This window comes from Perna viridis, chromosome 14 (genome assembly GCF_037379345.1).
Source record: "Perna viridis isolate PV_CMFRI_1.1 ecotype Kerala chromosome 14, ASM3737934v1, whole genome shotgun sequence".
NCBI lineage: Eukaryota > Metazoa > Mollusca > Bivalvia > Mytilida > Mytilidae > Perna > Perna viridis.
Window position 1 is genome coordinate 17,440,398 of NC_142458.1, and position 26,047 is coordinate 17,466,444.

Here is a 26,047-nt window from a genome sequence, read left to right on the forward strand (position 1 = left end):
TATTAAAAGCGAAACTTTTGTGCTGGAACGAAATACTGTTTAAGTATTATAAATATTCAAGGTCAGTCAAATTAATTTTGGTGACAAATGCATACATTTAATACGTTCTAACGATTCAACGCATGCTCAAGAGATACCGTGAAATATGCCTAAACAGAAGACCTTTTTGATCTTAAACTTCAATTGGTTTCAACAGATGTTCATTTATCATTGTTCAGATACATATACAATTAGTGTAAAGCGTCTTTCAAAAGTGTCAGATTAGACAGGTTTATATAATTCTCAGGGTTCGATATGGACGATTCTTACTATATGCCGATGTGATCATAGTGTCATCCACCATGCTTTTAGTTCAATTCATGTCTTCTGACTTTAATTGTATGAATACAATCAGACAAAAAAAAGATAAAAAATCATGATAAGACGAACTTTGCCTTGAACTGAAAAAAAAGTATTCTCTGGTAACCTTCAACATAAGTTAAAGATCAGGTATCAATTTTAGTCGATTTAGTGAGACACACGCTATATTTCATGTACACATTATTGTAAAGAGCAGAATATGTTTCATACCTGGTCCATGCTCCTTATTTTTAGTGGAGTCCGCGTAACTCATTTACTTTTGTTACTGTGTATGAATTATCTTAGTTTCTTTTTTGTTCTTTGTTGTATTTTTCTGTTTTCCATATCGGGTCTCTGTCGCTGGATTATATTTTTTTGATTTCCGCTAGAATCTTGGTTCCCTTGAAAACCCCTTTACAGAGATATTCATGTCGATATCCCTTGTCGTCACGGGTTGATAAAAAGTGGGTCAGAGGTCAAACGTTCTTCTTTCTCTTTGCTTTTACAAGTGTATATATGGCACCGTTTTGTAAGAAAATCCCATGTGTATCAAATGTTATCTTAACTTCAAGGATTTATTTTAATATAATAATATTTCATTTCATTTTATTCTTGTCAGTTGTATATGAACGTGATTGAGTAAATATTGAGTATTTGACGCTATGTACATCTTAAATGTAAAGGTGTTATTGACATTTTTAAAAATTGATTTTTGTGTAAACGTGACACTAGATTTCAGATAACCCTATTTTTTGTAAAAGTTTCTTGTAGGAACGCATCACCATTCAAAAAATCTGTAATAACCTTTCACTTTCCACTTTGTTGTGCTAGAGCATATACCACTGCAAAGTACAATAACAGGTGTAAGGAATTCTTATCTAAGAAAAATCATAGCCGCTTTTAAGTTAGAACGGGATTATCAAACCAGGAGAGTGACTCGGGCTCTTCGGAGCCTCTAGTCTCTGGTGCATGTTTGGGCAAGTTTAGTATTCACTATTGTAAACATTTAAACAGAATGTTATGTTCAACAATCATCTTTTTCAGTTTTTAACAAGGCAACTTTCAAGACCGACTGATTATCAAAGTAATACGTTTTAAGTGACGAAATATTATTTTGATTTGTTCAGGTAGGCTCATTTTCACACACAATGAAAAAAAACAAACATAAATAAAACGACCATTTACAACATATCATGCTTTCAGTTAGATTTTTGTAAACTATAGTCCAAGTCACCTCAGATTGTTTGCGGTTTTTTGCGTTTATTTTTGTAATTACTCGACGGTTCCTTTCAAAAACTTGCCATTTTATTCATGTCGTTCTGTACTACGATTTCCTTACAATTATTTTTCGTTCTTACCTCCGAAATTGAAAAAACTCAAAATTTATTTTTCCTACGAGAATTTTGCATTGAATGTATTGTTTATCCGCCATCTTGTTTCTATGGATATTTTGAAATGTTCCCTATTATCTCACAATTGAAGAGCTGAAATACCATGATTTCCCGCCATATTTACTAGATACTCAACAACGAGTTCACGATGACGACCATAAAATTTCTGTAGTGATGACTTCAATCTTGTAGCAACATAACCCTGTTCCAGAATGCTATTTGTTAGAGTTCTAGCGCGATACAAAAAGTCTGCATAGTTTCGGCAAGCTCTGGCCTAACCTTTGAGTTGTGATATGAAAACTCCATACGCAGGTGCTGAAGGGATGTTGACACAGATGAAAGGAAAGTTGACAATTTGAATGGAAAGTCATCACGTTTGTCGTAAAGTTTGGTCAAAAGTTTTACTTTACCATCGATTTCTAAGTGTAGGTCAGGATACGAATGATGTTGTAAGTACATGTATGTATTATAATAATTTTAGAGGCCATTTTCCATGTACATTATTGTTAATAATTGTATAGTGTGAAGAAAGTGGCATAGAAATTGGTTCGAAGATAGCCCTAGGATTGATTAATGATCCTAATGACTTTTTTATTCTAATTATAATTGAAATGTTTTCAAAAGATACAGAAGGTTTCATTTGTTTGTTTTATATCAACGACAAAGGTATGAATAGTTTAAAAAGTCCTGTTGCATTAGAATCCTATTGTACAGCGTGCGCAAACTGAATGATTTTGATAGCCTATCTTAGTGCATACTACCATTCAAACTGGTTGTCAATATCACCCTTTCCTTGTTCGATACAATTTCGTAGTTCGTTCTCATTGCATATTTTAGAACTGAAAAGTTATAGGTACTTCAATTTATTCGATTAATTCAAAGTTATGTGAAATGCAACATGTTTAAAGATATAATCTTTATTAAATGCAATTATTATCTTTGCACATCATTTTATATTGTCAATTTAAGTTGTTACAACTGTATTTTAATAAGATGAGTAAATGTGTATATAGAAATAGACAAGATAGATACGAGACACTTTATTTCATATGTGAGGTGTATGTAGTGGTAAAGGTTTTTTTACGTCCCTGACTACCCTTTCAGGTCACGCACGGATGGCGATGTAAGTTTTTTTTTTAACGTCCCTGACTACCCTTTCAGGTCTCGCACGGATGGCGATGTAAGGGTTTTTTTTAACGTCCCTGACTACCCTTTCAGGTCTTGCACGGATGTCGATGTAAGGGTTTCTTAACGTCCCTGACTACCGTTTCAGGTCTTGCACGGATCGCGATGTAAGTATTTTGTAATGTTTGATCAGTATTGTGTCCATAAAATTTGATAGCTGGTTGCATAGAATGCAAAAAAAGCACTACAAGGTCGAATGGTAGCGTGAAATGTGTTTTTCAATGATTTGTTTGTTTAGTTTTAATACGTTTTTTGACTGGTTGGTTCTCTTTAAGCAAACCGAATTATTTTGAATGACATGATTTGGTAATATGATGTCAGTCTTGTTATTCCATATAAATATACAATTTTCTTATAAGCACATAATTGTTTGTATATTTCAAAATCAGAAAGATAACTGAGGCGTACGAATTGTCACGACAATAATATCAACTGTATGTCCCATTTCTATCATTTCTGGTAAAGCACTGGTTAACGGGTGGTTTTAGTTTTTGCAACAAACTTGTAACAACTTTATATTTTTTTCTGAAATTGTCTTCAGAGAATAGACTTTTCCGGTTAAGAGTAATCAAGGGAACCAAGGTAATAGCAGTAATCAAAAGAATATAATGCAGGGACAAAGAGCAGACATGGAAAACAGACTTACACAACAAAGAACATAAAGTAACTAAAATCATACATAGAAAGTAACAAAAGCCAGTGAGCAACTTGGACTCCACTAAAAAACATCAAAGAAGAGAAAATATCAAAAATAAATCACTTTATAATGGAATACATTATTTTCATAATAAAGACTTTATGCTCTATACATCAGTTAGGGAATAAATTACTAGAATTTATCATTATTTTACAACTGACTGGCCATTTGTGTCACATTATTTTAACCCCGAGCGATAGCTAATGATATATCCCGTAGAAAAAGCTCCATAGACACTAATAGTAGTGCAAACTACTAGTGAATAAAACAAAACTACGGTTGTATGCACCTGATTTGTTTGAACTTTCAATTTACTGCACAAACCAATTCATTTTCCATTATTCTTATCCCATTACCAAAGGGGAATTCCTCTTTCCCATAAAATACACATTGCATCTTCCTTTACCAAATATGCATATTATTATTATGTCTTCAACATTTAAAATATAATGTGCAGATTTTTAAAGACATTCTTTCATATAAATTCATTATTTAAAAACTGATTTCCCCATCTCTCATACACCAGATACCATGTTCCCATCACCCTACCCCCCATATACCATTGAATGGGAAGATTACCTCTAACAAGTACGGTATGTTCGACCATTTCACTTAATATGGCTATAAAAAGATTGTTTTTCTATTATCTTGACCATGGTCATATTTGTAGATATCATATGGATTAACTAAGGGCACAAGTATAAAGTATTGATTGAATAACGAAACAAATCCAGACCTACCTGATCAAAAGACAACTGTCAACCCGGACGAAAAAAATAATATCTTTTCTCGTTCAGTGCTTTCCGTTTCTGTTAAGACCGAATAAATTAACCTTTCTTTCTTCTTTTCACTTGGTTTTATTTGAATTGTTACCTTTTAAGGAGTTAGACCTAAGGTAAGGGACATAACTCATGAAATCAGTGATATGTGTGTATTGTATTCAATTTCACTAAGCATCTCAAGCTTTCGTTTGAAACAGAATTAAATGGATCGAAGTTAATTAGATTCTTACATAGGATTGATGTAAAATGCTGAATACAGACGTTCCAATTTTTTAGGTGTTATGTCCCTCACCCTAGGTCTACCCCCTTCAATGAGAATACTTTTAACTAGTTTATTGTTCACCTGTAACATCCCCGTATTAAGTTATAAACTACGAGTGTACTTATAACGGATTTTGTTCAAATAAATGACGATGATTTTTATCTCTATTTACAATGTCATATCACAAATATATAAATAATAAGATAATCGACCTTCGTTTGATGTATTGTGTATGATAGAAACTGATATATATCTAAGTTTTTAAATTATGAAATCTGGTTTGAGGGAATCGCATCACTAAATTCTTTGGCACATATTTAATCACAAACAAAGGTAAGCTTATCTTAAAGTATGACATGACACACATTTTTAAGCACTTGCACGACAAAAAGTTTGGGTCATCATGTGCTGGTATAAATTACAGGGACTTTCAGTATTTGATCGAAATGACAATGAAACATATGATTAATGATTAGTGCAGTTTCTTTATACATTCAATGCCGGAAAAGTACAAAAGTTCGCTGGATTATGCTTTTGATGCTATAAATGAGGTAATCTTTTATCAATCTAAATATTTGTATCGTGAGGGTAAGTGGTATACTGAAATACATGCAGAAAATAAATCAAAACATTTGTCATTTATGTTCATACTGCTTGGTGGTGTGAAACCTCTGCTATTAAAACGTGACTATAGTATGCTGTAAACAGAATACAACGACTACACTTTCTAAAACCATACATGTCGCTTGCATCATAGAATTATGTTGACCACATTTCCATTTTAAAAAAAAAAAACAAAACAAAAATCAGTTAAATTATATGCATCTTTTATACTCAACACTTAAAAAATAGTTAAAAAAATAGGTAAAAAAGTTAAGATATTTTGTTCAGAAGAAATCTAATAAGGACCCTAATACAAACACAAACAGAACAGCGGCCAACAAAATATTAACGTGGGTAATCTCCCATTGTTTGTTTCACTTTTATCTCAACACTTTTTATTCGAATTTTGGGTCAACATTTGGAAATAATTAAATTGAAATAACGTATCTTCAATTCAGTCTGCGTATGCAATATTTGTACATAACATTCTCTTCCGTATTTAAAGTTTTTAGAGCTTGCAAAACGCCACTCTCATATACAATTTCTCTCTCTCTCTCTCTCTCTCTTTAGATATGACAGTTGACAATTTTCATATTAGTGTTTTTTTTTACTTTTCTACTCATCATATCCATTCTCGTTAGTAAGAGGAATCGAACGTCTGTCGCAGCGTAGAGCTTGGATCCGTTACTGTTTCTTAAATAGAAAAAGAATAATTCCGCAGGCTTTTGATATGCATGATTCACCTTTTGCCTAATTTCCATAAGGAATCCTCCTAAACAGTCTGTGTTATTTAGTGGTTGGATACCATAAAAAGATGTTAACAATAACACTTAATACTAATTAGACATTAATCTACAGTAAAACCTGACAAAACCGAACCATTAATAAACCAAAACACTTTTTAAAAATCAGACAAGTATTAAGTAGCCGTCATTATAAAAATCAGACAGAAGGTGATTCATTCATGTCAAAAACCCACCAAAGTCAGTTTTATTTCTTGTTTAGAAAAATTACTGATCATATAACCAGTCTTAGTTTTTCATTTGGTTGTTGCGCTTTTGAGAAAAAAAGTTATATAGATTGTACATGAAATTGGCATTTTGCAAGAGTTATAGTTCTTGATTAGGTTTGATTTGGTCGCTGTTAGTGGGAGATAAATGTCTGATTGCAGAAATAATTCTTGTTATGTGAATGTATAGCAAATGTAGATTGAAAAAGCATTGTTAGTTTGGTGTTTTTTTTATGAATCACTTTACCATTGGTAGCGTCTGAATTTTATGTGGACTGGTACTTAATGTCTTAATATCGAATTCAAAGTATCTAGAACCTGAGTAAATCGAACCTGTGTCTAAACAGTACCCATTCTACAGTTGTTCGGTTTTTTGAGTTTTTAATGTATTAGATTTTCATGCGTTATGACTCTTATGGCCATGAACAAGTTGTCAACTTTACTCTATAATAAGAATACATTTATGATAATAACAAAGTATAACAAAAGCTCAATTTTCTCATGTGTGTAACTCCAAATTATTATTTTTTTTGCAGAAGACAAATTCCCAACAGACACAAGTGAAACTAAATCATTAAATCCGTGATGGAAGACGATATCAAGTGCGGGATAGGATGCATCAGACCAGACAGTCTACAGTGTTGTACAACTGTCAAGTACTTTACATTCTTCTATTCCATATCAGCGTTGATGTCATCAACACTAAGTGTCTATGTTGCATCACAGGTTACAACGCTCGAAAAACAGTTTGGTTTCACTAGTACTCAGAGTGGTTTTATAATGAGTTGTAACGACATTGGATACCTGTCTGTGACGTTGTTTGTCAGTTACCTGGCTGAAAAATTGCACGCACCGCGTGTTTTATCATTGTCAGCGATTTTGTTTGGTGTGGCTGGAATCATCTGTGCAGCTCCTTACTTTATTTCTCCATCTAATCAACGTTTTGATAAAAATATTCAGGCAATGAACAACGAAACAACCTTTTTCTCAGGTTTCATGCCGTCAACTAAATTATGTGATTTGTCAACAATTAATTCTTCACTTCATGATTTCAGCTGCGAATCAAAAGAAGGAACACAGTCATTTGTTGGCGTGGCAAATGAATTTACTCCAGTTGCCTTGTCGTTAATTGCTATTGGTATGATTGTTCAAGGCATCGGAAAAAGTCCAAGACAGGCTTTCATAACCGTTTTTATTGATAACAATGTCCCTAAATCACAGACAGCATTATATGTAGGTAATGATCTATTATAGTGAATGTCTTTATTGAACCATGAATAATCCGAAATTCTCTCTAAACAGATTTGCAAACCCTAAACAACCTGAAAATATGTCGAAACCATAAATATCGTAAAGTTCCTATATGTCATATGAATGTCATTTAAACCGAACATCAATCTTGACCAAACGAGTTTTAAAATAAAGAACGAGTTCGGTTTAGACAGGTTTCACTGTATTTAGTCATTCATATGTAAAACCAAGTTGAACACACACAGATTTAAACTTTACAAATAAATCTACAATAGTGACTAGTGGACTTATATCATATCAAGTTTGGTTTACCTTTTGTTAAGTCGTGATTTAGCAACCTTTTGATATTTAAATCTGTACACAAGATACATTTTTTTTTAAAAAATACACAAATACATGTGGACAAGATGCTTGTTTTCTGCATGAATGATATTATTATCAGTTATGTAAAAAAAGTGTGAAAAAAAGGCAGACAGTCTTATCACAAATGTAAGATTTTCTCAAATGTGCAGATCTGAATAAAGAAAAAAAATGTTATGTGAAAATATAGCATAGGTAGACTGAAATATCGTCGATTGTTTTGTGGGTTTTTACACAATGAATTACTTTACCATTGGCATTGTCTGATATTTATGTGGACTAGTATTTAAGTACAAAGAAATATTTCGAAATCAGTCTACATACTTTGAATAATATATTACATATAATTAGCAACTGTTAAAACAGAAGATGGGGAAGAGGAAGAGTTAATTACAATTATGTCGTCGTAATAAAAATAAATGCTAAACAAGTTAAGAACCTGCAAATCCAAACACATGGAATGATGACAGTTGTCGGTAAACAGGTAATCGAGATTCCATTATTGTCTAGTATATCTTTTCTCTTCCCAAAGCCGATAGACGATAAACTATATACCGCTTGATTATATACAGGTTTCATCATCGCTGTCTCTATATTTGGTCCTGCTTTAGGATTTGGACTTGGTGGGCTGTTTAGTAAGATTTACGTAACTTTAGAAGGTACTTTTATTTCTGAATTCTTGAAAATGTACTAGATGTATATATACATTTAACAACAATATATATATATATATATATATATATATATATATATATATATATATATATATATATATATATATACAGTTATGATTATTTTCATATTGTCCAAACAATTTATGATACCAGTTGCAGTTTCAGTACTTAATTGTAAAAAGAATTGTTCGAGCTAAAAGCTATGTCAGACAGTTTTAACTTAAAGATTCAATTTACTTTTGCTTAAATGTATATACTTCGATAAATTAAACAGTAATTTGTTTGAAGTTTCAGTTATCTCATATTTCTTTAGATGTCAACATTTCACCAAGAGATCCAAGATGGATTGGTGCCTGGTGGATAGGGTTTCTTGCATTTGGTATTGGAAGCATTTTGTCAGCATTCCCAGTTATGCTCTTTCCACGAAGATTAGGAAAAATTAAAAGCAAGAAAAATGCAGATGGCGTGCAGAAATCACAAACGCCCATGCGAAAGTTCATGCTTGGTTCGTATAATATAAAATGGATGATTGAAATTTGAAGTTCAGTTTAGATAGACAACACTTGCAAAGTCTTAGTTATTGCTATAATACTGCATATCTCATATATAACTATTAAAATATTCTTCAATAATATTGAAGCAATTTAGCATATTCCTAGGTTAAAAAGAAGAGTGAAGATGATAATATTAGCAATCGGATACATTTTGAAAAACAAACAAACAAAAAAAACCTGAATAAGTTAACACGTTTACAATGTAATAAGAAGTTAAACTATTTTTGTTGGTTGTCTTAAAAATAATATAAAACATCCATCTACCCAAGTACTTGCAATAATCCGAATGTACAAATTCAATGACGAGGTGCGAAGAGAAAATATAGACGACACGAGAGTATCTAAATAACATTCATGCTCTGGAAGATAAGCTGTTAAAACAATAAAAACAAATAAATTAATTTAAGATAAATACTGTAATTTGATTGGTTAAAATAATTTTGTTACATCTCAATGGGTAAAACAAATATTGACACGCCCCTATTCAGTTATCAAAATATGTTTTAAAATTAATTTATAAGAATTGGCTATGATAAAAATTTTGTTTATAAAAAATAACATAATTTTTCCATGTACATATTTTGTTTATTTCACTTCGCGCAATAAACAATATGTTATTTTTCAATAGGCAAATTTTTGTTATTGCAATTCTTTAATAACAAGAGTAACACAAAACGTAATTGTCCACAAATGTTATTTTTTAGATTTTCTTAAGCAGGTGTTTGAATTGCTTCAGAACAAGCTCTACGTATTTATTACTGTCAGTAAATGTCTTGTTCTCCTCATTGTTAGTGGTGGAATAGCTTTCGGACCAAAATATGTCGAAACACAGTTTTCCGTGCCTGCGTGGAAAGCAAATATCTTAATAGGTAAATACAAGGAAATAAAACAAAAATAAAAAAATAAACTAAGAATGTTGTCTTTTGTAATGATAGAACAAAAAAGCATCATAAAGGCGAAATCCTCACGCGAGTTTTACCTATGTCCATAAAATCAACGAGGGTTTAATTTCAGTCTGTTAAGAAGTAATATACTGAACAAATGCCAATCAAATTTCAAGTCCTTCTTGTCATTTTAAAATGAGGAATCGTTCATGAAAACACTTTGCAGTTCCGATTGTGCAAATACGAATTTTTATATTTTTTGGGACAACAAAGTCTCAAGACTACTAAGACTTCAGTCGGCACTCAAATTTAGATAAATGGCAGATCTTTCAAGAAGGTTTCTCCAGTTAATGACTTTGTCTGAATATACAACGACCTAACAGGAAAGGGGATAGTTTATACAATAATTAGCATAAATAGATACATCTCTGTATTGCTTATATGTATATTTTCGGAAGACAATTATACATTTATTGTGTTTCCAGGAATTAGTCGAATAGTTACGACTTCTATCGGTTCATTTATTGGAGGGTTACTTACATCAAAAAAGAAATTAACGCCGCTTCAGTGCAGTAAGCTCATTGTCTTTGTGACCATGTTCGGAGTAGCTTATCATGCAATTGGTTTTGGAGTTGGTTGCAATACTCCTGAAATAATAGGTTATAACAAGTAAGAAACATCTCTTTAATTTAATATTTTAATTCAGACGTTTTAAGAATAATTTCCATACTACAGTTTGCATGTGTGTTTAATAGTATCTCAATTTAACTTCCCGTCTTCTAAAAGACAAACCATGGTTTGCGGTTCTCCGTTCGACAATCGTTCATCCGTCCGATAACACATCTAAAATTAACTCGATTTAAGAAGATTTTGATCACTTTATACAATATTTATTAATATTGCTAAACAATATTTTCATCAAAATTCATGGATCTTATTCACTTATTCATTTGAGGTAGATCAATATTTCTAATAGATCAATGTTTCTAGTTCGGCTGGAAGATTACATTGAATGAACATACATTAGAATTTGAATGTTAAAAAATAGGTCAGCAAACGAAATAATTGCGTTTTAATAAAGTCATATTTATATTGATTCTGTTGGGGAAATTTCACTATTACGCAAAGAATCAAAAACTGGGATTTAATTCTTCCACAATTTATATCAAGAACACTTAAATAACATTCCTTCATATAAAGAAAACCGGGGGTCACCGAACATTTTCTTCTTGTAGTGAAATAAAATGAAACCTAAATTTCCGATTACACTTCTATAGAACATTTTCCCGCCAGGTATCTCTCTTTAAAAGAGGCTTTATGCAATTAATTTGGTAAATTTACCATACAACTGTTTACGTTAAAAATACTTTTGAAATAATTTTAAAATATTGTTTAGAAAAGAACGTTCATTGTATTAGTTATGATCTATCTTAAATCAAAGTAGTATTTCGTTTAGATTTTTTACCAGTTTAATGCGATTCTAAATTATGAAAATGACGGGAAAAGATGGTTGATACTAAATTTCAAAATTGCTAAGTTAGAAGTCTCTAAATAAAATAAACATCGTAATAATAAACAAAAGTGCCCTGTGTGTGTTGTGTATAAAAAAATACCGTTTTTTCCAGTCGAAGTGAAATTTGCTACCTCTTTTTGTTGTAGATTTAACGCGAACTCGACTTTGGGATGTGGTTACACGTGTAACTGTAGGAGCGATGAGTATTTTCCAATATGTGGTTCAGACAACAAGAATTACTTGTCACCGTGTTATGCTGGGTGTATTGCTAAAACTGTAAAGGTAGCATATACTATTTTTTTATATTTGGTTCACTTGAATGCTCAGGAAACAGTTGCTGGAAGAAAAAATAATGAATATTTGGAATATTTACACAATAAAATTTATAGAATTGTTTAAGTGGCAGTCTTAGTAAGAATATGCAAATTCTGTAATATGTGATAGAATCCCATAGAAGTTTTGTATTTTTGTTAATAAGTTGCTTTGCAGGTTTACATGATGAAATGTATAGTTATTCATTCCAAACTCTCTGAAAAAAATCCACAATGAAAGGCAAACAGATTCTTAAGTTATATTCCTTTATTTTCAATTATACGGTACATTCTAATTATTTTTTAACTCATAAGAACAAAAGTTATATGAAAAAACCACATGTTAAATTCTGCTTACTATTACATTTTAAATAAAATATTTAAATAGAAAATATATAAGCTTTCTAACCATAAATCACATTTTCCATGTTCTTAGCTGGACTACTACTTAAGTAAACGATAGGGATATTCCCGTTATCTGGGACTACAGTAATGTTAATCTCACTCACAATTCGTTCAACATTTTGACATGTGAATCGTTTATCAGGACGAACCAAATAATGTTTTAGAAATTGTCGTGGTGACAGCTGCAGCCTGACATGCTGTGTTAGGGTTTCAGGTCATTCATTGAAGACCCATGGGTGACCTTGAGCTGACATTGTTTACAGTTGGGGTTATTGTCTCTTTCACATATTCATCATATTAATTCTCATTGTATTTCAGTCATTATATTTTCTGGTTCATGTTCCCAATTTTTAGTGGAGTCCGAGTTGCTCATTTACTATTGTTACTTTGTTTGTACTATTTTAGTTATTTTAAGTTCTTTGTTGTGTATATCATTTTTCCACGTCTGGTCTTTCTCCTTGGATTGCATTCTTTTGATTTCCTCTAGAATCTTGGTCCCCTTGATTACTCTTTGACCTTTGTCATTAGAGGAACTGAAAACCAGACCAGATTTTACTCTGACAAGAGTTTGGATATTTATCTGTATATTACTCTCATCTTGAAATTTGTTGAAATAAAGCCTTGTTATTTAAGACTGTTAAAGGCGTAATTATTCTAAAGCATATCAATTGATATACATAACTTGTTTTTCGTATACAGGTTACTCCTGCTTTACATTAATTTTCCTGTTTCGAACTACGATGGAACCCTAATTTAACAGCTCCTTTATCAAAGCGCCATTGGTGAAGTTTGAATTGGGCAATTTTTGTATAACGTACATAACTTTATATTTACATTCTTTGTCATGTGTACACTTTTAGTAGAAGTTTTACTTTCTTTCTATAGAAATGTTATTATTAATCATTATATAGATAGCAATGATTTACCGAATGTTCCCAGTGTAAAAATAATCGATAATTCGCACGGTGAAATAAATTTGGTAATTTCACTCTCGCAGTTTATCACGCCAAAATTTTACAACACGAATATTAATCCGCCGTTCACAAAATATAAAATTCATTTTGGAAATAGAAATTAATAATGGAGAAAGTCTGCATAATAAATAGAATGATCAATTGGTTATCGCCAATTACGAAAATATGATCATAAGTGCCAAGAACGCAGTAAGACTCAACTCGTGCGCGGATAAAGTTCCGCACACTCGTTAATGGTTAACCGAGGGAACCAAGTTTCTAGCGGTAATAAAAAAATGTAATTCTGTAATCCAGGCGTTATTCGGTACTCGTGATCATATTTTGGTTATTCACTCTTTCTAATTGATTATCCTATTAATATCTCGATTTGTGTCAAACTGATATTGTTATTATTATTGCAGGGCTTCTCCAACTGCTCCTGTATAAATAATGGTGGAACTGCCGTTCCCGGACTGTGTCCCACCGAATGCAACATGTTACTTCCATTCTTAATCTTGTCATGTATGTTCGGACTTTTGGATGCCATAGGCATAATGCCAGGACTAATATTCATGATAAGGTATATAACAGTCTCTTCCTACGTGAGAAACATTAAGTTAAACTGGCAAAGAAATTGATCTCAAATGTATATCATCTGCATTTCTTATTGTCTTTTATAATTGCGAAAGAGATAAAAATATACTTAAAGCAAAATTATTCGATAAACTTAATGTCAATATCACACACCAACAGAAGGGGCGGAAATTGGGACAGTTTCTAATATCAGCGTCCGTTATATCTATCGATGTTAATTAATCTGGAAATGCTAGCTAGAGATGTTCACCATCTTCATTTTATCAACCGAAGAACAACTTGGAATCAAAGAAATTATATACACTGTAATCTTCCTCTTATCTTGATCTTCATATTGAGAGGTTGTCCATGAGTAAACCATGCAAAACCGTCCGAAAGTGATATTGGCAATATCATATAAACGTTAGTGCATCTGGTAGGACACCATGAGAAACTTATAATTGCAAAATATTTTTCTCGAAAAATAATCAGGGTCTGTATCAGTCTCTCGCTAATCACACAAAAATGAATCACTTGGATAAATGTATTTAAGCTTCTTTACCTGAAATAGAAATAACAATGGTTTGTATTTAAAAAAAAATAAATTTATTCTTCAGGCACATTTTTAACTAGTATCAATCCATTTAAATGAAGGAGTACTATAAAACCCATGTTTAAAACATACACAACTACATTAAATAGTTTAATACCTCATTATATGTACTTAGCATTTAGTTGTTTGATTAAAAATACATGCACATGCACATGTATTTATATATCAAATATCAGAAGCATGTGCATTGTATAAGAGACTGGATTCGTATACATGTATATCAGAATTTATTGACATACATTAAGGCTGATCCATGTAGACCCCATGTGGCTCATCCCTCTTATAAAATTCGAACTAAAAAAAATGTTATATTTTGTTTGTTACGACACTAAAAATATTTCGAAAGAATTCAAATAAATAATCAAGCATATCCGTTATTTAAGCAAAATAATTTGTAAATGCTAAACTCTTTGTAAAATCTGTTAATTCGCCTTTCAACAGATTTGAATATGGGAAAAATAAAATTGAATGAAAAATAAGCGTTCTTAACCATATATATTTTACCCCTTTTTCATTTAATCATTTTTAAACCTACAAATATATTGAGCATGTTGAGTATGCTTGTTTCAACCATTGTCTATTGATGTGTCATGACCAATTATTGTAAATATTCGTATTTGTACAAAAAACTAAAAGTACCTTACCTAATAATCAGTACATATAAAATGTCTTTAATCGTTCCAGTTTCCTTCGATTAGTTCATCTTTTGTACACAAACAGTGTGTCCTTGTCCCAGCTTATATGTTCAATGTTCAATGATAAATGTGCAAATATACTTGTTTGTATGACATGTAAAATAACGCAATGATTTGCAGGTCCTCTTCTTTCACTTCAGTTAACCGATGTTCCTTCACAAACTTATCGTAATCCAGTGAATCCAAAAACTGTAAAAGTATGATGTCCATCTGTTACTGAATATCGAAAATATATAAACAAGACTTTTTCTTTTACTGAAAGGCATTTATAAAATGATCGGTCCTTTGTACACTTAGGAACGATTTACATCCCGATGAACTATTTTCGATACATTCATTTTCTGTAAATCGAAGTATAAAAACACATTTCAAAATATAATAGCATTAAAACTTATGATTTTTCAACACTGTACACTTCTATTCCCCATACTCAGTTAAAATCGCGACTTAAAACTATTATACATCGTTGTTTTTCCAAAAAAGATGATACACCTGGATACATATATATATAGTTCTTGGTAGAGATTCCATATACTTTGTACGAAATAATTCAAAATAATCTTCCAAATATACAGAGAAAGATGTTTACAAAATGCTGGAATTTTTAATCGACAACATATTTGTTCAGTGTGGTGGACGTGTTTGTCAACAAACGGTCGGCATTCAAATGGAAACAAATTGTGATCCTTTACTTCCTGACCCATTCCGTCGTTTTTATGAGGCTGCCTTTATAACTGATCCGATCCGAAAGAAAGAATACCGTTTGGCTAGGTCCTTTGATCTCAGTATCCTCTGTATAGATGACGTATTGTCTTTAAACAATCCTAATTTCGGGGATTTGATACATCGCATCTACCCCATAGAATTTGAGATAAAGGATACTACAGACAGTGTGAAGTCAGCCTCAAATCTTGACCTACACTTAGAAATCGATGGTAAAGCAAATCTATTGACCAAACTTTACGACAAACGTGATGACTTTTCATTCAGAATTGTAAACTTTCTTTTCATCTGTGGGAACATCCCGTCAGCACCTCCGTATGGAGTATTCATATCACAACTCATACGTTATGCCAGAGCTTGCCGACACTATGCAGACTTTTTGTAAACTCTAACAAATAGGCTTCTGGAACAGAAGTTTTATGGTCGTCTTCATGAACTCGTGGATCGTTATGGTGTATCCATCTGCACCATGGAAACTGATTTATTCAACGAGTCGTAGTTTTTCTTTCCACGTTTGTCTACCCTTGACTCGACTTTTCATGAGCAAATTGACGGGTGTTTCTGGAAAAGCAGAGGACGCTTACCCTACCGGTGCACTTGGTCCATGCTCCCAGCTTTTAGTGGAGTCCGAGTTGCTCATTTGCTTTTGTTACTTTGTATGTATGATTTTAGTTACTTTATGTTCTTTGTTGTGTATATCATTTTTCCACGTCTGGTCTTTGTCCTTGGATTGCATTCTTTTGATTACCGCTATAACCTTGGTTTCCCTGATTACTCTTTCAATTAATGTCAGTAGGTACTTACGAATACGTCTTTTGAACTAAAAATAAAAAGGCATTTTTATAGGGGGAATACATGTACAGGGGAAGGAAACGTCCTCCTGGGCACTGGACTACAGCGTAACTAACTCGTCCCATACATGTTTGTCTAAGCATATTGTATTCAATGAGTTTTAATACGTCCTGCTCTGTTTAATTAATTCGAAATCACATATTTCTGTACTTCAGATATAAAATTTGAATGGGAATATCGCTTAAATATTGTCCCAATTTTAACAAAAATACCTCTATTTTACATGGTAAAAAATATGAAAATATTAAATGCCCAGCATGAAACTCTATACCATATAAATATAATACAGTTTCAACCTTTCGATTACAACAATGATAACTTTTAAGCGTTATTTTAGCTTGTATGGGCTTTTTGAATATCAATGGCAAGTCATGATGAAATCTGGCACGTCTTTAAAGAAATGCCCCAATACTTAAAAATGGTTGTTACTAAAAATAGAACAATGTCTGGTCATTATCATATAGGTTTTAAACAGTTGTATACGGAGCAATATAAAATCGAATGTTTGGCATGGGAAATGGGGAATAAAAAAATGGAAAAAATTCTTCTAATTAACAGCATATCGAAATTTACAATATATAAAACTGGTATTTTTTGTATTTAAGAACCTCTGGGTCGACACAACTGCTGGTGGACCTGAGGCCCCCGAGGGTATTCACCAAACCAGTAGTCAGACTTGTCTGACCCCGAGTAATATCATATTTTATCTACCCTATTTATGAAATCTTGCTGTATTCCAAATTTAAAAATATGTAAAACACCGAGGCGTCATTCCTTACAATTCATATGGTAGATCCTCTCGGTGATGGATTTGGCGTCCTCTTCCGACAGATTTGGTTATGAGTACTTCTTGTATACAACTAATATTTTGATCATCCTACATAATTGATTTTAATGCTCTGATGATAAGTTTCTCCTTGAAACACGTATACAGCATATCGAAATTTACAATATATATAACTGGTGTTTTTGTATTGATAAGAAAACACACCCTTGCATTTTTTGTATTGATAAGAAAACACACCCTTGCATGACATAGCATTTCTTGTACTTAAAAAGAAAACAATTAATTTATTTGAATTTCAATTGAATATGAAAGGAAAATTTGGCTTAGGGCAAACAAGACAGGATGAAATTAGAAGTTTTGTACTACAAAGGAACTCTAAATAAGGTTCTTCTTTCGTTAGTTAAAGTATCAAGATTTTCTAAATCTTCATCTAAATATTCAAGTGGTTGTAGTAGAGCAAGGTTTTCTTGTTTCTTCTAGTTGTTTTTTTCGAACGCCCCCATGTATATTTTGTAAGATATTGCAGCAGCGTTACTTAAGGAGGAAGATCTATGGTAAGGGACATAACTCTTGAAATCAGTGATATGTTTGTATCATATTCAATTTAGCCAAAGCTTTCATTTGGAACATAATGAATTCAGTCCAAATTAATTTAATGCTTACATGAGATTGGAATAAAATGCTGAATAAAACGTCCAAATGATTTGTAAGAGTTGTGTCTCCTACCTTTGGTCTACCTCCTAAGTGGGGAAATGTAAGCAGTGAAAGGGTGTCCGTCCATTTTTACTTTGTTTTTTTCTTTTCTACCTTCTTCCCCCCATATAAAGTTGCATGTCTGTCATTCTAATCAAATATTCATTCACTATCGATATACTGAACAGAGTCAGCCTTATGTACAACATATGGATAGTGAATATTTACCAGTGTATATATATTACTTGTAAAATATTTATACAGAGACTTATAAGGAGTTAATAGAGAACCAAATCATTGAACTATATGAACTTGTACAATATACTGGTGTGAAAATATTGCAAGGAAGGAGGCAATTAAGTACAGTTTTACTTTTTTAGATCAGTTCGTGAAAACCAAAAAGGGATTGCCATCGCTCTACATGCTTTCTTGACATCGTTATGTGGTAAGGTACCTCGATATATTAATATTTTTTGAGATGTACATCATAATTAAATGTATTTTTTCATATTACTTTGAAAATGGGGAAAGAACCATACGCGTCGTAGTTTTTATATCATAACGTATTTCGAAATGATATGTTTAAAATTGTTTCTTCTTTACAATGGAATGATGTGATTCTCCACTTTATATGACTAATCTCTGTTTTGAATTACCTCATGTTTTACGTTTTAATCAGATTTGATATCAGAAATGATTTTGCGAAAAACTCCAACCTGCAACCATATCTTCAAATCACATGTATGTAATGCGTACGTTAGTGAATCATGAGAATCGATGTCGAGTTCTTTCTTTTTTGTCACATTGTCCGTGAGTTTTCCTCTGTTTACTGCTGTGATGTGTTGGTGTACTTTATTCAACATTTGTTACTTGCCAATACATGCATACACTATAATGGTAGAGGTGACGTAAGGTGCGGACAATCCATCCAACGGACAAATCTGTTTTGATCTATGAACGCCATAGTTTAACGTAAAAATGGAATTTGCTGGATACCAATCTACTTTTTCCAAAACAAACATTCTTTTCCTAGGTAAAACAATCAAACCAAGGACATTAAATTTAGCAAAAAAACCATTTAATGCACAATATATGTTATGTCTATTTCAAAAGCGCAACTGTCGATAGGTAAACTAAAGTTTTAATCTGATCTTTTACTCCTTCTATGTATGTACATTTATAGAGGCATGTGATGGGATTAGACATGTCCACATCAGCTTTTTTCGATATGTATTATAACTTCTACTAAGATACGCTTCTTTTGTTGTATAATATGATTATTGGATATTGTCCTGAATATTTATCAGATTTACTTCCCGCATTAGTATCTGAGATATCAGTGTATAACTTACACAATAACCGCTATTATAGCGTCCCTCCAACTACACTTTTATTGTATCAACAGTTCTTTTTGCCCGTTACATTGAGCCTATGGAACAATTTGAATATCTCCTTACGAGAATCACCTTCTTCTGTTATATTTTAATTACGTATAACATTAAAATATCGTAATAATAATGCTATCAGTATGCCACCACCGTTTTAACTTATTGGTAAACGATTCATGATTTTGACTTGCACGAATTAGAAATAAGTGTAGTGTTTGAAAAACGACTTATTTAGAGCACATATTATTTTTTATTAAAAGCTGTTCTTGTGGGGCTATGTCAGAAGACGCAGAACATTTTTTCTCGACTGTCCAAATTTTACTGTGCAACGAAACATTTGACTGGTCTAGTAACAAATATTTGTCAAGACACTCTGCTTTTTGGAGATGATAATTTGAGTTATGAATTTAACTCATAGATTTTTAGTTATGTTCAAACGTTCATTGAAGCTACTAGGCGGGTTTCACATGAATAATATAATGTCGTTACATTCAGCTTGTTGGGTATATCGTGACTACTACTTTATTTTTATCATGTTCCACTGTAACATTGATGCATGCGCGTCTTGAAAAAATCAACTTATAACTCATTTAAACATAATACATTCAATTTGAGTAAATATTTTTCGATATGGCTGTCTAATTTTATTCAAGCTTACTCAAGTGTATATTTTAGGAGAAGGCATTGATAAGTTGTACAACTTGTGTTTAATCCAATTGTCTTTGACAATAAATATGTTTAAATCAAATACGCGTTATATATATTTCAGGTTGGTTTCTTGGACCGTTAGTCTTTGGAGAGATAATTGATTTATGCTGCAAAATATGGTCATCGAAATGTGGTGCAAAAGGATCATGCGCATTATATGACAATTACCAGTTCCGGTATGCAATATTTGGTATAAGCTTAGTTATACGCTTTATTGGCTTTGTGTTTGACCTAATTTGTTACCTTATTGCTAGAAATAAATCTGACTGGAGCACAGAGGATACTTATGTAGAAGAAAACAAAATACCAGAAAAAGAAGGATTTATAACCGAAATGAAAGAAACAGCTATTTTATCATAATTTTACTAACAGTCCTAGAGTTGTGTGTCAGTTAGGGAAGAATTTAATAACGAATCTGTAAAGTGAACGATAGAAATATTTACTTAATGACAACGACTATAAATATTGACTTCCATTGGTGTACGAATGTAAAGTTACCTTCAGCCTTTGTTTTCACTATTTACTTAAAGACTGTTACAAATAAACTGTGAAAGGTTAACACTTTATAACATCATATGCGGATAAACGATCTGCAAGGTATGTAACAAATACATCAAAGAGCATGTATGGTTCTGAAATAGTGGCAAAGTAATGAAGTGAAATGAATAATGTATGATATACATTATATACCCCAATTACGAAGTATATTATAGTGCACTGTGAAGCCTTCTCCCAGCATCTAAAAAATGGATATATATATTGATATATATACATACTTTTCGTCCTTTTTTACTGTTTTCATGCATGGTAATGATTCAAGAAAGGTAGAGTATTACATAGAAACCTAGACCAAATCATAGTTAATCGGTTTTACCAAAAAAAAAAAAGAAAAATATTTTACAATTTATTGACAAACATAAGTTTAATTTTGTTTGCTCTATTTAAACAAATCCAATTGGCATGTATTACGTCGATAAACAATACGTTTTGATAACAGAACACTTATTGTTTTGCATGTTGCATTTAATTCAAAACGATTAGATTTAATGACTACGACAAAACATTCAGTTGTGATGCTGGGCATATTTAATCTATCATTAAGTTTTCACAAAGAGTTTCAAAAGGAAGGAAAAGAATCCAACGCAATTATTGCATGACTGAATAATTTCAGACACACTCCATTAAGATGTCTGTGTTCAGGGACTCGTTAGTGAACATGAAATTTCACCTTTGGGTCTTGCACTCACTGTGAACAATTATTAATATTCTACCTTTCCGCAGCATGATGATTTTTGTATTCGAGTAAATATGCCACTTGAAAGAATGTGAGATATGTCAGGAAGAATCCCCATCTTAATATTTATCATTAAAAGAAGTATGTGTTATTGTTTTACTCGTAAAGTTCGCATAATATTTTTGTATCAAATATTCGAATATGAATCAACATATTTTGAATGACGGTTTTTTTTTCAAATAATTTCACGAGAAAAACAAACAGAAAAAATATACAATTTTTTTTGAATATCAAAATTGAAAGTGTGTGAAGCGTTTAAACAATACTTAGAACATTTAAAAAATGTAATTGGTAATTACTGAATACTTGAAAAACAAACTTGAATGTGACTATCAATTAAAGCAGACGTAACTTGAGAACATGTTTCACCCGAGATAAATGACCGTATAACCCTTAAATCTTCATTATTTTCCAGGAGCTAAAATATTTTTTTAAAGCTTATTTTTATGGAATATTGCTTTGTAAATTTAATTGCGAACTACACATTTCAATAATAAATATTCTTATTGTTAATGTTTTATATATTCATATTTGACGATTAAGGATTATTGTGGCTGCAAACATCGCATGTCCCACAACAAAATATCGATTAGGCTACAAGGTTGTCACGAAGGCTTCACTGCAAACTATTTATTGTTCAGGCCTCACACTTACAAACATATTGAGATAAGGATGAAATAGCTACAGAATCGTATCTAGCTCTTGACAGGTCCGACAAAAACAAATTTATAAAGACCGTATTACCTTCGCCTCTTCTGCATGAACAAGATGTAAGCCCCGGTATATTTTGAAAGAAAGGAAAAATGGAAAGGATATGGAAATTCGGGAAAGACGCAAAATAAATAAGTAAATAAAATGAAATAATAATAATCAAAAATTTAATAAGAATAAAAAAAAATAAATAAAATAATTCAAAATGCAGAAACATTAGTAAATATAATCCAAATTTACGGTCAATGGTCAATGGTCACTTTGTCATAAACATCTTTACTCTCGTAGTCCTAAAACATTTAATTTTACTTTCTTGGGACGTTATATGTATTTTTTACAATAATATTAAATTCTCACAAATAATAATCATAAAAAGTGATATATTATTTACGTGTCACAATCATTTATAACTACAGTGGAAACAGGAGCCCCAGTCAAATTTGTAATTTACACCATGAACAATCTGCATGTTCTCCACGTGCCACTGACATTAGATTAGAGTTTTCATTTTACTAGAAAAACCAGATTTAAGAATATCTGAATTTCATTATACTTTATTTCAAAGTAGTAACTTACTGATAACAAGACCTACATATATACCGAAAATTAATAGACATTGTACATTTTTCTACCTAAAAAAACCAACATAAATCCAAGTATACCATTCGTTGTAAGACATGCATCCCTACTTTAGTCAATGAAACTTCACATATTTCACACTATTTCTAATATCGTTATTGAAACCAGTTATTACATGTAGATGAGTAATCAAGGGAACCTAAATTCTAGTTGTAATTAAAAGAATGTAATCCAGCGAAAAGACAAGACTTGGAAAACATGCACGCACAACAAAGAAAATAACCAAAATAATACATACACAGTTAAAAAAGTAAATAAGCAACTCAAACCTTACTAAAACTGAGAGCATGGACCAAGTGTACCGGTAAGGTAAGCATCCTCTGCTTTTCTAGACACACTCGCCGAGTTGCCCACAAAACGTCTGGGGTAAAAAAGGCAAACTGTAAACAAATCAGTTTTCATGGTGCAGATGGATACATCGTATCGATCGACGAGTTTATGATGACGACCATAACTTTTGTGGTGATAACTTTAATCTTGTAATCTTGTAGCAACATAACACTGTTCCAGAAGAATAATTGTAAGAAGTCAAGCGCGATAAAAAAAAAGGTCTGCGTAATTATTGTAGATATCAACAAAAACACACATATTTCAACTATGTCATTTCCATGTAAGAATAATTCCGCCAACAAATTTCAATGCCGTAACATAAATATATCAATCGCTTCTCCTAAAAACAACTGGGGCACATAAAGAATTATTATATAAAGTGATACTTTCAAGTGAATACACTTTATATCTACAAAGATAAAAGTCTAGAGCCAGGGTCTTGTTAATGAGTCATTTTGTTTAAATAAGACGTTTGTATTTGAAATGAAAATGAACGTAAATGACATGAAGATTTTCCATGACCTTTTTTTCTACCTCCGAATTTTCATACCTTTAAAATGCTAGGTGACTGTTCAAATTGTTATAACATTTTTTTAAAGAAAACAAATGCATAGAAGGCGGGAAATGTTATGGATAAATCATCTCACAGGTAATTGAAGGGCTATTGGCAATTTTCTGAAAGTAACAATTCCCATACATATGAGAATGTTGCCTTGAATCGTTTCTTATACATATGTTTTTTGGTCATGTACATGCAGTAAATTGTGGTTATAATTTAAGAAAATTCACAGCACATAATTGTTATAAATATCAAACGAAAAAGAAATAGAACATGATCATGTATTTAGGGAAAATCAAAAGACCAATATATTTGAAAATAATTTATCATGAAATCGTTTTTGCGAGAGTTGGTGAATGTAAAGATCGCTAAGCGTTATTTATTGATACTAAACAAGTATTATTCTATCAGAACTTAATTGGTGAGCTTGTGATTCTATATCTTGTTATTTCACCTACGAGAGATTTTGTTAAAAAGCGTAATTTCACTCAGAAATTGCAATTTCTTTGCTAATTTTATAGATGATTCACGCGATCTTGTATATTAGTCGTCTCCAGCTGCAGTTGTGGCTGTGTTACGTGAAAGTCAATAATTAATTTCTTTTCTCGCCATTTAAGACCATATGTTGACCTGCATCAATATAATTGTTCATTGCGTGGTATTTAGTTGTTGATTATCTTATTGGCAATTATGCCACAACTCATGTTTTTATATTAGATGTGCCATTTTATGATTCTTCAACATATATTGTTTATTGATATTTTTCATTTACCCATGAGTTAATGATATTTTTTTTTCAGTTGTTAAATATGCCGTTAGTGTTGTTTAAGTAAAAAAAAATTACTGATTACTTATTTTAACGAAAACAAAACACAAACAGACAAGCAGACAAAAATAAACGCTGATAAAGTCTTCAGTGTTAAAATGAAATTACAGGAAATTTTCTAATATCACAATTTTACAGATTACGTTATATAACAACAATATTTCTCGGGAGTTGTTAATCATATGACGGGTTTTGTCAACCTTCCTTTCATCTGTGGCAACAATCCTTCTGTACCTGCGTATGGAGTGTTCATATCAAAACTCATACCTTATGCTAGAGCTTGCCGAAACTACGCAGGCTTTTTATATCACGCTAGAATTCTAACAATAAAACTTCTGGAACAGTGTTATGAATCTACATTGAAGTCACCATTACAGAGGTTTTATGGTCGTCATCATGAACTCTTGGATCGTTACAGTGTATCCATCTGCGCAATGAAGACTGATTTGTTCAACGTGTCATAGTTTTCCTTTCCTCTTTCGTCTACCCCGGATTTGACTTTTTATGAGCAACTCAGCTGGTGTTTCTAGAAAAGAAGAGGACGCTTATCCTACCGGTGCACCAGGTCCATGCTCACAGTTTTTAGTGGAGTCCAAGTTGCTCAATTACTTTTGTTACTTTGTATGCATAATTTAGTTACTTTATTTGTTGTGTATGTTTGTTTTCTATGTCTGGTCTTTGTCCCTGGATAATATTGTTTTGATTACTGATATTACCTTGATTACCTTGATTACTCTTTGCTACAGGTGTGCTAGAGGTGTTAATATTTTTTTCACCTTTTTAGGTGGCAATTACTACAAGCTATACAGCATTTTTAGTATCAGTTGTTTATAAATGAAAAAGTAAAGTGTCCATTTTAAGTACCGCTATGTTTCTAAAACACCGTTAAACCGAATGTCCGCGATAACAACCGATTAGCCGATTACATGTATACCTGCATAATGAGTATTGTCTGTCGATTTATCACAATGTATATTGATTAAGTGAGTATAAGTGAATGACTGATAGATATCTGAAATAAAATGATTTTTTATTGTAGTCATATCTTGTTTGTACAGGAACAGTAATACTTTCATTTTAAATTTGTACTGGTATTAATTCTTGTCAGTAGTAAACATATGTTTTCACTGTTTAGTAAGGTTGTTGTTGTTTCTTTCCCTGCTTTCATTTTCTAATATTACTACGTGGGCATCTTTATTCTAACATATACAAGAAATATTGTATGCATTCACGCATATACAATTACCGAAGTTAATGTTAAAAGCCTATATAAAACGCAAAGCACCTCATATAGAATGCATGTATAATATATTTCACACGAAAATCATGGTAACATTTTGTACCGTTGAACAAGTACTTAATAAATTAGGAACCTGGGTTCCTACAAACAAATATATGTGATGCGTACTTAATATAACAGTTATACATGTAACAAAACTTCTGCGATTCTATGCAATAAAGAAACTCAATTTAATTGTGTTGG

General features: G+C 31.8%; 1 protein-coding gene and 1 long non-coding RNA gene across 4 annotated transcripts; one reads left to right on the forward strand and one right to left on the reverse strand.

Annotated features, from left to right (window-relative positions):
- The first annotated feature begins 4,846 nt into the window (after window positions 1-4,846).
- Window positions 4,847-22,012, forward strand: LOC148598445 (solute carrier organic anion transporter family member 2B1-like). 3 transcript variants are annotated; one of them, XM_088560147.1, is made up of 10 exons: window positions 4,847-4,989; window positions 6,805-7,505; window positions 8,452-8,538; window positions 8,867-9,058; window positions 9,812-9,976; window positions 10,477-10,660; window positions 11,651-11,786; window positions 13,596-13,753; window positions 18,490-18,554; window positions 20,267-22,012. In XM_088560147.1, the coding sequence occupies exons 2-10, from the start codon at window positions 6,854-6,856 to the stop codon at window positions 20,563-20,565; spliced, it is 1,938 nt and encodes a 645-aa protein (XP_088416273.1). In that variant the 5' UTR covers window positions 4,847-4,989; window positions 6,805-6,853; the 3' UTR covers window positions 20,566-22,012. The 3 variants fall into 3 exon arrangements, with proteins under 3 accessions (XP_088416273.1, XP_088416275.1, XP_088416274.1); XM_088560148.1 differs by lacking the exon at window positions 4,847-4,989 and adding an exon at window positions 5,021-5,207; XM_088560149.1 differs by lacking the exon at window positions 8,452-8,538.
- Window positions 13,712-17,280, reverse strand: LOC148598446 (uncharacterized). The gene is made up of 3 exons (XR_015918339.1): window positions 16,582-17,280; window positions 15,004-15,243; window positions 13,712-14,308 (listed from the first exon to the last, which is right to left on the reverse strand). It is a non-coding gene; the product is annotated as an uncharacterized LOC148598446 (long non-coding RNA).
- Window positions 22,013-26,047: the final 4,035 nt, after the last annotated feature.